Source organism: Microcaecilia unicolor, chromosome 6 (assembly GCF_901765095.1).
Source record: "Microcaecilia unicolor chromosome 6, aMicUni1.1, whole genome shotgun sequence".
NCBI lineage: Eukaryota > Metazoa > Chordata > Amphibia > Gymnophiona > Siphonopidae > Microcaecilia > Microcaecilia unicolor.
The window spans coordinates 199,275,884-199,291,525 of record NC_044036.1 but is presented as its reverse complement, the minus strand read 5'-3'; the positions used below and the strand labels follow the sequence as shown (position 1 = coordinate 199,291,525).

At 44.8% G+C, this 15,642-nt stretch overlaps 1 protein-coding gene across 1 annotated transcript in view; it reads right to left on the bottom strand.

Annotated features, from left to right (window-relative positions):
• The window catches only part of CACNA2D2 (calcium voltage-gated channel auxiliary subunit alpha2delta 2), a 1,426,314-nt gene that overhangs the window by 64,731 nt on the left and 1,345,941 nt on the right, over positions 1-15,642 (bottom strand). Inside the window, exons 29-30 of the mRNA XM_030206789.1 lie at positions 15,441-15,535; positions 4,321-4,368 (exon numbers count right to left, since the gene is read on the bottom strand). Of these exons, the coding sequence (XP_030062649.1) occupies positions 4,321-4,368; positions 15,441-15,535 (143 nt within the window). The remainder of the gene's footprint in view (positions 1-4,320; positions 4,369-15,440; positions 15,536-15,642) is intronic.

Genomic DNA, 15,642 nt, shown 5'->3' with positions numbered 1-15,642 from the left:
TCTGATTGGTAGGTCTATGAGGTCTGTCATGTATCCTGGGGCATTGCCGTAGATGATTTTATGAACCAGTGTGCAGATTTTGAATGCAATACATTCTTTGATTGGAGGCCACTGTAATTTTTCTTGTAGAGGTTTGGCGCTTTCAAATCTTGTTTTTCCGAATATAAGCCTGGCTGCTGTGTTTTGAGCAGTTTGTAGTTTCTTTATGATTTGTTCTTTACATCTCACATAGATTCCATTACAGTAATCTAGATGGTTTAGTACCATGGATTGTACCAAGCTGCGAAATATTTCCCTCAGGAAAAAAGGTTTCACTCATTTGAGCTTCCACATTGAGTGAAACATTTTCTTTGTTGTAGCCTTCACTTGATTTTCTAGTGTGAGATTTCGATTGATTGTAACTCCGAGAATTTTCAGGCTGTTTGAGATAGGGAGGGTGTAATCTGGGGTGGTTATGTTGGTGGGTTTGATTGTGTTATATTGAGACGAGAGGATGAGACAGTGTGTTTTCTCTGCGTTAAGTTTCAGCTGAAATGCATTCACCCATGAGTTCATGATGTTCAAGCTGAGTTTGATTTATTTGGTGATTTCTGTTAGATCCTTTTTGTAGGGGATGTACAATGTGACGTTGTCAGTGTATATGAAAGGGTTAAGGCCTTGGTTGGATAAGGACTTGGCTAGTGGGGTCATCATTAGGTTGAATAGGAGTGGTGATAGTGGCGATCCTTGAGGTACTCCACAGTCTGCTTTCCATGGTGATGATATGGTTGATTTCGATTTCACTTGGTATGTTCTAGTCGTTAGGAAGCCCTCGATCCAGTTAAGTGCAATTCCACCAATCCCAAAGTATTCTAGGATGTTTAGTAGTATATTATGGTTCACCATATCAAATGCACTAGACATACCAAATTGTATGAGAAGTACGCTTTTGCCTGTTGCAATTTCTTGTTTGAATTTGGCTAAGAGGGTAATTAGTAGTTTCGGTGCTGTGGTTAGAGCGGAATCCTAATTGTGATTCGTGTAGTATTGTGAATTTGTTTATGTAGTCAGTGAGTTGTTTGGTTACCACACTTTCCATCAGTTTGACTACCAGTGGGATTGAAGCTACTGGGCGGTAGTTGGTTATATCGTTTGTTTTTTTTCTTGGTATCTTTTGGTATTGGGGTGAGTAGGATATTGCCATTTTCTTTAGGGAAGAGACCATGTAGAATCATGTAGTTTAAGTGGGATGTGAGGTCTGCTATGAAGCAGTGGGGAGCGGATTTTAATAGGTAACTGGGGCAGGTATCCAATTTACCGTGAGAGAACCTATTAAGCGCTTGGTTGACTGTTTTAGTAGCGAGGGGAGTGAAGCTTGTCCAGAGTCTATCCGCTGGGTATTCACCAGGGGTTGGGTCCAGGCACTCGATGAAGTTTTCGATGCCAGTGATGGTTTCAGGTAGCGTGTTGCATAGGTTTACTATTTTTTCATTGAAGTATTTGGCAAGTTTGTCTGCAGGTGGTATGTCTATGTTGGTTGCGGTGACCAAGGTGGTGTCTAGTAGTTTGTTCATGAGTTGGTATAATTTTTTCGTGTCTTTGTAGTCAGGCCCTATTTTGGTTTGGTAGTATAGCCTTTTGACTTGTCTTGTTGTGTATTTGTATTTTCTTTGAGTTTGTTTCCATGCATTGAGTGTTTGTGTATCTTTTGCTTTTTTCCATGCTCGTTCGAGTTTCCTGGATTGTGTATTTAGTTTTTTTCAGTTCTTCATTGTACTATGTTATTGAGTTATGCTTACGTGAAGTTCTTGTTTGTAAGGGTGCTATTTCGTCTAGTACGTTTTTACATCTTATATCCCAGTCTGAGAGGTAGTGTATAGAATCCGTTTGTGCTATCCATTCATTATTGTACATATGTTGCCAGAATGTTTCCAAATCTATTTGGCCTCTTGTGCTGTAGGTTGTGCATTCTTGTGTACAGTGTGAACCCTTTTTCCACCATGTAGAATATATAAGTAATTAATAGATTAATTAAATTAATTAAGGTATGATACAATAGGAGGGGAGGCAGTGAAAAGAATGACAACACAGTGACAGATGTAAGCTGCAGTGGGGGGCATAGGGTGAATTTCTTGCAATGACGTGTTGAGTGGGTGATGAGGAGCAAAACTATCCATCAAGTTAGTTCCGGAGGAAACGCCTATGAAAAATAGTGCCCTTGACTGTGGCTTTGAACCTTAGGAGGGACAGTGGGATTTTATTCCAAAGGAAAAGGGAAACAACTGAAGAGGTTCCTGTCAGATGCGAATGAACTTGGGGACGTGTGGGGACTGCTAGGAGGTGCTGCCTGAAGCCCCCATTGGTTGCCTCACACCTGCTCTTCTGCCAGCTCACACGCTCCGTGACTCCTCAGGATGTGACGCTGGGCTACCTGCGTAGGAAATTAGGGGCAAGTGCAAGACCCTGAACTAGGCAGACTGGATGGGCCACTTTAGTCTTTTACTATACTGCTATGACAGGATAACTGCTGGGTAAGCGCAGGACACGGAGAGAGAGGTGTGCAGGGGATGGAAAGAGGGACTGCAGAGGAAGTGGAGATAGACAACAGTGAGACTGCTGAGGATGAAAGGGGTTGAGAAAATCAAATTACTGGGCAGGGTGGGGCATAGGGAATGAGGTAAAGGACAAGCCTCAAGTATCAAACCTCATCCTCATCAGTCCCAATCTCTCTCTGTCAAGGGAAGGAGGGTAATTAAGTAAGGAACAGACTGATGGGGAGGGGTTATCAATAACTATATACCTAGTGCCCACTCATGTTAACTTCAGGTCCTGACAAAATATAACTTGTCTGTTCAGTGTTTATTACTTTACAACTTTTCTTCTGTTGCGACACACCTGACAGACAATGTTCATATATGTGAGAAAAAGAACACTAAAATTCACAGCTGAACCAAAACTGTTAAGTTTCATGTGAATTTACCCTACCATTCAATCCCAAATCAAAAAAAACTGTATGCAGCACATCAGTTGCAGACTTTTCACTTGTCATACAAAACAAACATATATTCAGATTCTGGTGTCACCACAAAATCTCTTCACTGTCAGGCAGTGGCGTTCCTAGGGGGGGCTGACACCCGGGGCGGATCGCCGATGTGCCCCGCCCCCCGGGTGCAGCACCCCCCCAGATGCAGCGCGACCCCCCCCCCCCCCCGGTGAAAGGACCCCCCCCCCACGAAAGAACCCCCGCCCGGGTGCACGCCGCTGGGGGGGGGGGGGGGTGCCGCGCGCGCCTGTTGGTCGTTCGTTTCATGCTCCCTCTGCCCCGGAACAGACCTGTTCCGGGGCAGAGGGAGCATGGAACGAACGACGGACAGGCGCACGCGGCACCCCCCCCCCCCCCAGCGGCGTGCACCCGGGGCGGACCGCACCCACTGCCCCCCCCACCCCCTTAGGAACGCCACTGCTGTCAGGAACAGTGAAGTAACATAAAAGCTTGCAACTATTGTACTCGGAAAGTCTGAAGCATACAGAACCTATGGACAGCAGAGTTGCAGTATTTGCATTTGGGGCTGTTGGGCAGCAGCTGAATCATTAAGGTAGTGGGGAAGCAGAAATAGGGACCAGTTATGGGGATTTCATGAACCTGACTCAAAAGATCTCTGATCTTCCCAGCTTGCAGGCACAGATGATGTTTAAGGAAAGCACAAGCTTGCTGTATATACCAACATTTTTGTGACACACCTCCCATCTCTTGGGGGACACATGCTTGACAATTACTGCATTACAGCCTAAGAGGGCATTCAGGCAATCAGACTACATAATTGAGCGACATGCCCTCTCTGCTCCTCCACCCCACTCTGTATGTTTGGTAAAATCTTATGTATGTCAGTGAACAGTAGCTGGACTTTTTCATTGCAGGTCGCTTAGAAGAAAATGAGAAACGCTGTTATTGTAAAGTACTTACAGATGTTATGGGTGTGTTATAATACAGTGATAGACGTTGCTAGAGTGTCTTATTGTCGCTGTGAGATGAACCACTCACTCTGTGCTGACACAATAAAACAGAATTGCACTATGTTTTGCTGCTATTTTACAGCACCTGCTTATCAGCATTGACCTAGGTATACTCTCTCTTCTTCAGTGCTCAGGCTGAGCTAACAACCATCCGATCATTCTCATTCTCATGGCATCACCCTGGAGCCGACACCATTAGCAAATACATCATGCTGCCGCGGAAAACACAGAACAGAGAAGACAACAAAAAGAGGCATATGGCCTTCGGGTCAGCGTCTCAGGAGGGAGCCCAGCCATGTGAGGCATTTACATGCTTTAGAGACTCACCTCACTGTTCACATCACAGTCCATCTCACAGGTCGTGGAGGGTGCACACTGCCATAGAGAAAAAAAAACGAAAGAGTCATTGTAAAGCAGAGCAGGACACATTCTGCTGCAGATACTAAGGGCCCATTTTACTAAGCCAGATAAGCGTCTACGTACGACCAACCTGTGCCAAAATGAATTTACTGCCCAACTACTGCGTGGCTCTTGCGGTAATTTCATTTTTGGTGCGTGTCCGCTATGCACATCTGAAAAATATTTTTTATTTTCTGCTGCGCGTAGCGAACGTGCGTCAAGTGGTATCTGATGCGCTTAGGTCATTACTGCGCAGATTCCTTACCGCTAGGTCTATGGCTGGCGGTAAGGTCAGACATACAAAATGGATGCGCGGCGATTTTGATTTTCCCACACGTCCATTTTCGGGGGAAATTTTTAAAAAAGGCATTTTTGGTACGTGCACTGAAAAATATTTCAACGCGCACCCAAAACCCATGCCTGCACTACCGCAAGCCACTTTTTACCGCGGCTTTGTAAAAGAGCCCCTAAAAGAGGTCTTGACCTCTAACAATGGAATAGAGGACATGTTTTATAACTGTGCTCTCCCCCTCCCCTCCTCTCTTTCCCTTCCAAGGTTTCTTGAAAATCAGACGTCCCCTCCTTTTCTTGCCAATATCATAGCCCTGTCTGAATACTGGACTCAGGAGGGTCATTCTGTAAGGAGCCGCCTGGGTGTAGGTGCTAAGGAGGAGCACAAATAGCCACTTGACATCTTCAAGAACACTAGCTAACAGAAAAGTACATGCCGTGATTTGACGGTATGGACTTTGCTGCTGGACGTGTGCACACGGGCGGAGTTTGGGCAAAGTGAGAACATATGTAAATTAGCATTGCAATCATTTACATGCGTCCAGCTGACAACATTGACTACAGGGCTGCTGTAAGTGAAGTGTGATTTTGGCCACTTGCACTAATATTCTATAAAGAAAAACTTTCTTTACAGAATAAGCTTAACTAGACACCTTTAGTACAGAATTACAACACACAAATTCTCCTGGGAGACCACTGATGTTGCTGCAGTTAGGGAAGAAAGCAAATGACAAGCTGTGGGTGCATTAAAGCAGAAAAGAGAGACTTAAACAGATGTGCTTCAGCCTGTTAAACCCTTCCCTCTACAATAACTGTGACTGGTAGATGGATGAGAAAAGTCCATGAAACAGAACAAGACATTCAACAAAATATTCAGTTTTGTTTAAAAAAAACTGGGGGTGTAATATTCAGCTGGCGGTGACCAGCGTTTTGCTGGCGTTACCCCCAGAAATTGAATGCTGGGCTATGTACGGTTTGCGGGGCTGATAAAAACAGAGGTCCTTAACCAGCTATGGGGAACCACATAAAGATAGGACTGAGTTTTACAAGGTCCTATTTCTGCACTTATCTTAGCTGGTTAAGTGCTGACTCCGTTCCTGGAATGCCCTCAAAATAGCTGGTTTCGGCTTGGGTGCTAAACAGACTTTTTCAGTGAAACTATCCGGTTACGTGTCATTGAATCTGTCTGGTTAGCCCCAGACAAATAATTTAAACGACCATTTAAATCGTTTGAAATATCAGGCCCTTTGTCTTTTAATTAAAAAGCAAACACTTTCACAACAACCCTCTGCTGAAAAACCCATTAAACAAACAAATAAAAATAAACAAATATTCCCCCTTCCTTTCTCATTTCTGCGCACCTCCTCACAGGTACCTTACCTCCAGGGCCAGGCACAATCCCTAAATGCTTAAGTACATAAGTATTGCCACATTGGGACAGACCAAAGGTCCATCAAGCCCAGCATCCTGTTTCCAACAGTGGCCAATCCAGGTCACAAATACCTGCAAGATCCCGAAAAAGTTCAATACATTTTATGCTGCTTATCCCAGAAATAGCAGTGGATTTTCCCCAAGTCAATTTAATAATTGTCTATAGACTTTTCCTTTAGAAAGCCAGCCAGACCTTTTTAAAACCCAGCTAAGCTAACCGCCTTTACCACATTCTGCTGGCCAACCCCTGGCTGCAACGTTTTTTAAAAAATTACTGCAAAATAATATCATGGTATCTGCAAGATGTGAAGAGAAAGGTCATGATATTCAAATGATTTAACTGGACAGAAACAGCTCCTGCCTGGTTATATCATGCTCACTGGCCCAAGGACGCTTTATGACAGGAGACGGCATGATGTCAAAAAATTGAAGCCGTCTCCCCTGCGCAGCTGCCATATTGTATGACCTCAAACGTTCGCAGACTCTATTGAAAACAATAGGAAACTTGTGAGGTTTATGACTGTCTATGTGTGTGTTTTATTTGACAGCTTTTTTATTTGTTTGAAAGCTTCCCATATGTAACCCGAGGTTTTTCTTGTTTCTTTTTACTGGGAAGGGGGGGGGGGGGGGGGGGGGGGTGAACCTGGGCATTCTGGAGTAGTAGACTTGTTTTTGGAGCTGCAGGAGGCTCAATTTATATAGGGGGCAACTTTAAGAAAGGACCCAGCTCTGCCTGAAACTTAGGGTGAAGTTGTGGGGACTCCAACAGCTCCAGAAACAAGTTTGCCACTCCTGGGCACCCACACCCATGGCGAGACCACGGCTCACCCCCATCACTGTACGTGGCTAATTTCCAGGTGTCACCATATGCCTGGATAATGAGTGCCGCTATCAGGAGAAACTGGAAAGCAGCATTCTTGCCCTCCTGCTCCCTAAGACATAAGACATAAGCATTGCCATGCTGGGACAGACCAAGGGTCCATCGAGCCCAGCACCCTGTCTCCGACAGCGGCCAAAAGAACAAGCATTTTGTCCCGCCCATCCCAGAAATAGTGGATTATTCCTACGTCCATTCAATAACATTCTATGTCCTTTTCCTCCAGGAAGCCGTCTATCCTTTTTTAAAACTTCACTAAGCCAACTGCCCCAATCACCTTATCCGGCAACGAATTCCAGAGTCTAACCACACGTTGAGTGAAGAAAAACTTCCTCCGATTCGTTTTAAAATTTACTACACTGCAGCTTCATCGCATGCCCCCTTGTCCTAGTATTTTTGGAAAGTGTAGATGCTCCACATCAACCCATTCCATTCCACTCATTATCTTATAGACCTCTATCATATCTCCCCTCAGCCACCTTTTCTCCAAGCTGAAGAGCCCCAGCCTCTTCAGCCTTTCCTCATAGGGAAGTCGTCCCATCCCCTGTATCATCTTTGTCGCCCTTCTCTGCACCTTTTCCAATTCCACTATATCTTTTTTGAGGTGTGGCAACCAGAATTGAACACAATACTCAAGGTACGGTCGCATCATGGAGCGATACAATGGCATAATAATATCCTCATTTTTGTTTTCCATTCCTTTCCTAATAATATACAACATTCTATTTGCTTTCCTAGCCGCAGCAGCACATTGAGCAGAAGATTTCAACATATCATCAATGATGACACCTAGATCCCTTTCTCGGTCTGTGACTCCTAATGCGGAACCTGGCATTACGTAGTTATAGTTTGGGTTCCTCTTTCCCACATGCATCACTTTGCACTTGCTCACATTAAACGTCATCTGCCATTTAGATGCCCAGTCTCCCAGTCTCGTAAGGTCCTCTTGTAATTTTTCACAATCCTCCCACAATTTAACGACTTTGAATAACTTTGTGTCATCAGCAAATTTGAATATGGTTTTGTGTTTATATTTTCACAACTTGCAATCTCAGTTTTATGGACAGAGAATAAGGATTTTTCCGGGCGTGGGAAGGGTAACACAGGAAAGATGTAAGGTTATGAGGCAATCTTTATGTTGTGTTGTCTTTGCAAATGTATAATCAAGTATTTGGGTATTAAGTACATGTTCTTTGTCCCAGAACAACTACACTCCGTTTTGGACTTGAAAAAGCTGCCTCCAGGTTCTGCTTCTTAGTTTGTTAACTGTTTAGTGCAGCGTTTTTCAACCAATGTGCTGCGGGAGTTGGGCCAGCTTAATTTGTGCCAGAATGGAGTACGTTTTCTTGTCCCTAGTGGTCGGTGGCAGGGAGCAGTGATTCATACAGCCTGTTCATGCCAAGTCTGGATCCTTCTCTCTGATGTAACTTCTTGCTTTCACATAGGGAGCAAGCGTCAGATAGAAGGCTCCAGGGTTGACACGAACAAGCTGTATGAATTGCTGCTTGCTGCCATCAACCAATAGAGACAAGAAAACTTTTAAAAGGTATACTGGAGGGGTGAGTGTGTGTGATATAGGACTATTTTTGTGGGGGTTGGGATGGGGGGAAGAGCTGAACTACTTGTGAGGATGGAGAAAGTAAATGTGAACTCAGTGGGGGTTGGTGAGAGAGGGTAAAATACTGGAATATATGTGGGGATGCAGGTGGGGTGGGAGGGGAAGAAAGTAAAATGCTGCACCATGGGTAGGGGTGGGGTAGAAGATAAAATGATGGACTATTTTGTGGGGGTGTGTCTTCACAATTTTAGCATCATGTAAAAAAGGTTGAAAATTTCTGGTTTAGTGCTTATGATATTTATACTCTCCAGGCTTTGTATTCTCGTGGGCAAACATCCCACTTTCGCCTATACTCTGGCAGTCCATCATGTCAAAGCCTGATTTTTCCTTATAAAATGATTATTTACCTATTTTTTTAATTCCACCAATTTTTCTTTCTCCCCCCCCCCCCCCAATGGTTTTTGATGCTCTAATGGATCTGGCTTGGGGGAGGCGGTTTGTTGGGGGACCCGGCACGGCCTGTGTTTTGGCAAATGCCTGCATAATGTACTGGCTGCGTTTTTATGTTATTCTTATAAAAAACTCAGGCTAAGTTAGAAAAACAAAAAGACTCTTTATTTCTCACTAGCAGCAGCACAAGAAAATATTACTGGCTCTTGGCATTAGTAGTTTTATTTATTTTATTTTTAATACATTTGTACCCTGCGCTTTCCCACTCATAGCAGGCTCAATGCGGCTTACATATTAAATACAGGTACTTATTTGTACCTGGGGCAATAGAGGGTTAAGTGATTTGCCCAGAGTCACAAGGAGCTGCCTGTGCCTGCAGTGGGAATTGAACCCAGTTTCCCAGGACCAAAGTCCACCACTCTAACCACTAGGCCACTCCTCCACAGTCTACAATAGTCTAACAATAGGAAGGAAAGTTTTATTCCTCACTGTCATACAAAGGTCACAGAACAGAGAGAAAGAAAGGAAGGAAGAAAGAATGAACGAAAGAAAGATTCTTAGCTGTAAAGAAATAGCTCTTACAAGGGGAGGGGGGAGGACACCCCCCCCCCCCCCCCCCGGAAATAGGCTGTGGCAAGGATATGAAACTCTCTTGCCAGCCGGACTATTTCAGAGTCTCTTTAGATGAGCAGTCACTTATATACCCTTCCCATCACAAAGGACCACCTCATATATCACCCAATCAGCAATCCTGCAAGTACATATGAGACCTGTGATAGGGCCTTAGTGTCCTTACCACACCTCTGCTGAGTAACAAACAGTTGGGATGTCATGACAATGGGGGGTCTTTTCAGTTAAGACAGTTGGTTGGGATGTCACGGCAATGGTCTTTGTCAGTTTGTGGTCAGCCAGAAATTCCTGTCTTGCCACTATCAGTGGAAACTCACAGAAACTTCCTGAACAGTCAGGGTTCAGAATAAGATCCCAATGCAAAAGCTCTTTTAATGGTAGTGTACACAACAGCAGAATATGGAAATACTCAAGCATTGGAGGCTTCACATTCCTCTAAGAAGCTGACTGACGAAGGCTAATAGAGAGCTTCTTCCAGAGTTTTGGTCCTACGATTCTAAACATAGATCTATTACTTTCAGATTTATCAAGATGAAAAGAAGGGACTTCAAGAAGACCCTGACTACTGGAACGAAGCGTCCTAACTAGTTGTTAAAGGCGCAGACTAGATACAAGTATAGTGAAACCTCGGTTTTCGTCGATAATTTGTCCGAAATTTATCGACGAAAACCGAGACAACTTTTCTGTACATTCTTTTAAATGAATAAAAAAGACTACAGTATAGTAATGTGTAGAATAAATGAATATTTAACATGGTATTTACCTTTCTGAAGACTCTTCTTGATGTATGGAAGATGGTTATTATTGTTTGGAAAGGGGATCCCCCTCCATAAGGACACAATCTAGGGGGGTTACTTCCCTTCTTGTTCTTTTGGTACTAGGACCGGCTTCTGGGGGGTCACTTGCTTTCTTGTTCTTTTGCCACTAGGACCAGCTTCTGGGGGGTCACTTGCCTTCTTGTTCTTTTGCCACTAGGACCGGCTTCTGGGGGGGGGGGGGGTCACTTGCCTTCTTGTTCTTTTGCCACTAGGATCGGCTTCTGGGGGTGTCACTTCCCTTCTTGTTGTTTGGCCACTAGGACCGGCTTCAGAGTCTGTGGTCCCATGCCGCACAAGAAACCTGTCCAAAGAGGTTTGTTTCTGTCGCCTCTTTAAGATTTGCCTAAAATGGGGCAAGACATTATCATTAAACAAGTTGCAGACACGGCCTGCAACAGCTTTGTCTGGGTGATGTTTCTTCACAAACACCTGCACTTTACTCCACATGGAGAAGATGTCCTTAATCTCTGAAGAAGGCACATTCTCTCCTGTTTGTTCCTCCTTATCCGAAGCAACTTCTTCATCTGCTGTCTGTTGCACTTCTAGTTGAAGGTCTTGCAGCTCTTCAGTGGTGAGTTCTTCACTGTGGTCATCCACCAACTCTTCCACATCTTCACCACTCACCTCCAAACCCATGGATCTACCCAAATGAACAATTGACTGCACAACTTGTGTAGGGTCATCAGGTGAAGGATCATTCCTTTCGGAATCTCTCTTATGCACACATCCTGGCCATAATTTCTTCCAGCCGCAGTTTATCGTCCTGGATGTCACTCCCTGCAAGCCTTATCTATGAGGCTGATGCAGTTGAGAATGGTGAAATGGTTTTTCCAGAACTCTCTTAAGGACAATTCTGTATCTGATGTCAACTCAAAGCTTTTGTGTACAGTTTCTTGAAACTGGAAATGACATTCTGGTCCATGGGCTGGATGAGTGGTGTGATATTAGGGAGCAAGAACTTCACAGTGATAAAACTGAACTGCCCCAACAGTGCATCTTCCATACCTGGAGGATGTGCAGGAGCATTGTCCATTAACAGGAGGCACTTAAGGGGCAAATGATTTTCATGGAGGTATTTTTTCACACTCGGGCCAAACACTTCATTCATCCACTCAATGAAAATTGCCCTCGTGACCCATGCTTTCTTGTTTGCCCTCCACATCACACACAATTTACTTTTGATCACATTGTTTCTGCTAAATACTCTAGGAATTTCAGAATGGTACACCAGTAACGGCTTCACTTTACAATCACCACTAGCATTACCACACAACAAAAGAGTTAGCCTATCTTTCATAGGCTTATGCCCTGGCAGTGCCTTTTCCTCCTGTGTAATGAACGTTCTCTTTGGCATTTATTTCCAAAACAGGCCAGTTTCATCACAATTGAAGACTTGTTGGGGGATGAATCCTTCAGCCTCTACGTAAACTTTGAATTCAGGCACAAATGTTTCTGCACCAGACTTGTCCGAACTCGCAGCTTCTCCATGCCTAGTAACACTGTGTATGCCAGGGCGCCTCTTGAATTTTTCGAACCAGCCTCTGCTGGCCTTAAAATCACTTAGTGCAGTAGTACTCGTCCCAGGCATTTTCTTAATGAGATCGGCATACAACAGTCTGGCCTTTTCACATATGATGGCCTCAGAAACAGAATCACCATCTAACTGTTTTTGATTGATCCAAATCAATAGTAACTGTTCCACATCTTCAATTGTTTGTGATCTCTGTTTTGTTAGCACATTCACACCTTTTGCTACTTTTGCCTCCTTTATCGCTTCCTTTTTCGCCACGATTGAACTTATCGTGGATGGTGACTTCCCGTACATGCGGCCGATTTCAGCAATCTTAATGCCACTCTCGTATTTTTCAATGATTTCCTTCTTTAACTCAATCGTGTTCCTGTCCTTCTTCCTGCTGGATATAGAAACTTTTTTTTGTCCCATGATGAGAGCAGGCAGTTATGCACAGGCACTTTTTTTCATCAAACAGCAGGCACTATTTTTCCTTCAAACAGCAGGCAATTGGAAGTAGCAGTGATATCCCACAACCAGTAGTGTTGGCAAAACGACGAAATTTTTCCTTCAAACAGCAGGCAATTGGAAGCAGCAGTGATATCCACAACCAGTGTTGGCAAAACGACACCCTAGAAGAACTCCCCAGAAGAACGCCCCAGAAGAACAACACGTGAGAACGCAAAATTAGCAGCGTCGGCATGCCGACGAATTCCAAGGCAACCAACAAAAACCGAGACAAAAATTTCGCCAAAAAAATCAACGAAAACCGAAGTCAACGAAAACTGGGGTTTCACTGTATAGGGGAAACCATCTGAAGAAGAGCCTTAAAGACAAGAAAGGCAATTTTACACTTTGTACACTGCTCAATAGGCAACCAATGACAATGTTTCAAAACTGGAGTGCTGCGAGTGTATCTAGGTACACCCAGTGGCGTACCAAGGGGGGGCGGTGGGGGCGGTCCGCCCCGGGTGCACGCCGCTGATGGGGTGCCGCGCGCCTGTTGGCTCCGAGTCCGCTCGTTCCCTCCCTGCTGCTCCCTCTGCGCGGAACAGGTTACTTCCTGTTCCAGGGCAGAGGGAGCAGCAGCCAGGGAACAAGCAGACTCAGAGCCGACAGGCGCGCGGCACCCCCCCCCCCCCCCAGCAGGTAAAAATGCACACAGGGGGGGGGGGGTGTAATTTTGCTGGGGGGGGTTGCGCTGCACCCAGGGGGTGTAATTTCGCTGGGAGGGGGGCACGCTGCACCTGGGGGAGGGGGGCGCATCGGCGATCCGCCCCGGGTGTCAGCCAGCCTAGGAACGCCACTGAGTACACCTCATGGTTTTCAGTATCATCTTTATGCTGATGACACCCAGCTATATCTCTCCACACCAGACGCCGAGACCCAGGCCAAGGTATCGGCCTGCTTATCCGACATTGCTGCCTGGATGTCCAACAGCCACCTGAAGCTGAACATGTCCAAAACCGAGCTCCTCGTCTTTCCACCTAAACCCACTTCTCCTCTTCCTCCACTCTCTATCTCAGTTGATAACACCCTCATCCTCCCCGTCCCATCTGCCCGCAACCTCGGAGTCATCTTCGACTCCTCCCCCTCCTTCTCTGCGCATATCCAACAGACTGCCAAGACCTGTCGCTTCTTCCTCTTCAACATCAGCAAAATTCGCCCTTTCCTCTCTGAGCACACCACACGAACTCTCGTCCACGCTCTCATTACCTCTCGCCTTGAATACTGCAACTTACTCCTCACCGGCCTCCCACTCAGCCATCTATCCCCCCTTCAATCCGTTCAGAACGCTGCCGCAGGTCTTATATTCCGCCAGAATCGATATACTCATATCACCCCTCTCCTCAAGTCACTTCACTGGCTTCCGATCACCTACCGCATACAATTCAAGCTTCTACTCCTTACCTACAAATGCACCCGGTCTGCGGCTCCTCACTACCTCTCTACCCTCATCTCCCCCTATGTTCCCGCCCGTAACCTCCGCTCACAGGACAAATCCCTCCTTTCAGTACCCTTCTCCACCACTGCCAACTCCAGGCTCCGCTCATTCTGCCTTGCCTCACCCTATGCCTGGAACAATCTTCCTCAACCCCTACGCCAAGCCCCCTCCCTACCCATCTTCAAACCTCTGCTTAAAACTCACCTTTTCAATGCTGCCTTCGGCACCTAACCTTTCGAGAAATATAGTATGCCCTATCAGATTGTCTCTACATTTGTCTTTAAGATTGTACACTTGTCTCTAGATTGTACACCTGTCTTTTAGATTGTACACCTGTCTTTTAGATTGTAAGCTCCTTGAGCAGGGACTGTCCTTCCATGTTAAATTGTACAGCGCTGCGTAACCCTAGTAGTGCTTTAGAAATGTTAAGTAGTAGTAGTACACCTTCTAGCATTTTCAAAGAATTTCTTGAGAGTCCAAGCAAGAGTCAAAGCACGGAAAAATCAAGGTCTGTACCACCATTCTGAAATTGAATGGATTCAGAAGATCTCTCAAACGCCTTACAAGATGCAGTTTAGAAAAAAATAAGTGCTAATAAGTTTAGCTACTTGATGCTTCATAGATAATTCAGAACCAAGGAGAACACCTAGATTTCGCATTTTAAAAATGATCTCAATTTTCATATCATCAATGGTAAAAAAAAGGAGGTATATCTGAACTAAGATAACTAAACAGTAACAAAATCTGTGTTTTCTGCATATAGAGTTTTAGGTGGTTCCTTTCAGCCATTGATTAATCATGGTTAAGCATAAATGAAGATATTCAAATGTCTTGACAGGGTTTTCTATACTCCAGTATTACACTAATATTGTTGCTACTAATTGGGTTTCTGCCAGGTACTTGTGACCTGGCTTGGCAACTGTTGGAATCAGGATACTGGGCCAAATGGACCATTGGTCTGACGCAGTATGGCTATTCTTATGTTCATGCAAAAAATTCAGATCCACCCTGGTTTACTATCACACTAAATTTTTGGTCAGACAAAAATGATGAAGACCATTGCAAGGCTGTTCCTGCAATACCATTCGTCTGCAGACGATTCACTAAGATAGTGTGACTTACAATGTCGAAAGCAGCTGAAATGTCCAGGCTCACCAAAAAGAAACGATTATCATGGTTAAACCCACCTCTGCTATAAACTACACACAAATCTTGGGAACATAGGTATGAACATGTATGCCAATTCTGTGGGTGGCATAAAAGCTGGTACCTAAGCGTATACATATGTATCTACCCAATTAAACTAGTATTCTATAAAGGACATTAGGTACCTACTTTCCATGTGCCAATCAAGTACCCTCTGGACACCTATATATAGATGCACGGTTATAGAATTACCCACATTATCTTGTGGGGTCCAATGTATTTCACTGCCCAGATCCCATCAAAAGTTTTATCCTGCTTTGCCTCCAGTGAGGGGCAGAATTTTCCATCAGTTTCACAGTTACTGGTGGGTGTTTGATTACAAAACTCTTTACCTTGCGTGCTCCCAGTGGGTCCCGATCAGTCTGGTTGCTGGCAAGGACTTTAAATTTATCCACCCAGGACTCCAGGTCAAGCTTCACACCAACCACTAGCAAGAAACAGAAACACATGCAAAAGGTTAGGCATTTCATCAGACAATCTGTGCTCCTTCATTTCTTATGAAGCCTCTACTGCTCCAATAGCCCTGGAACAAAT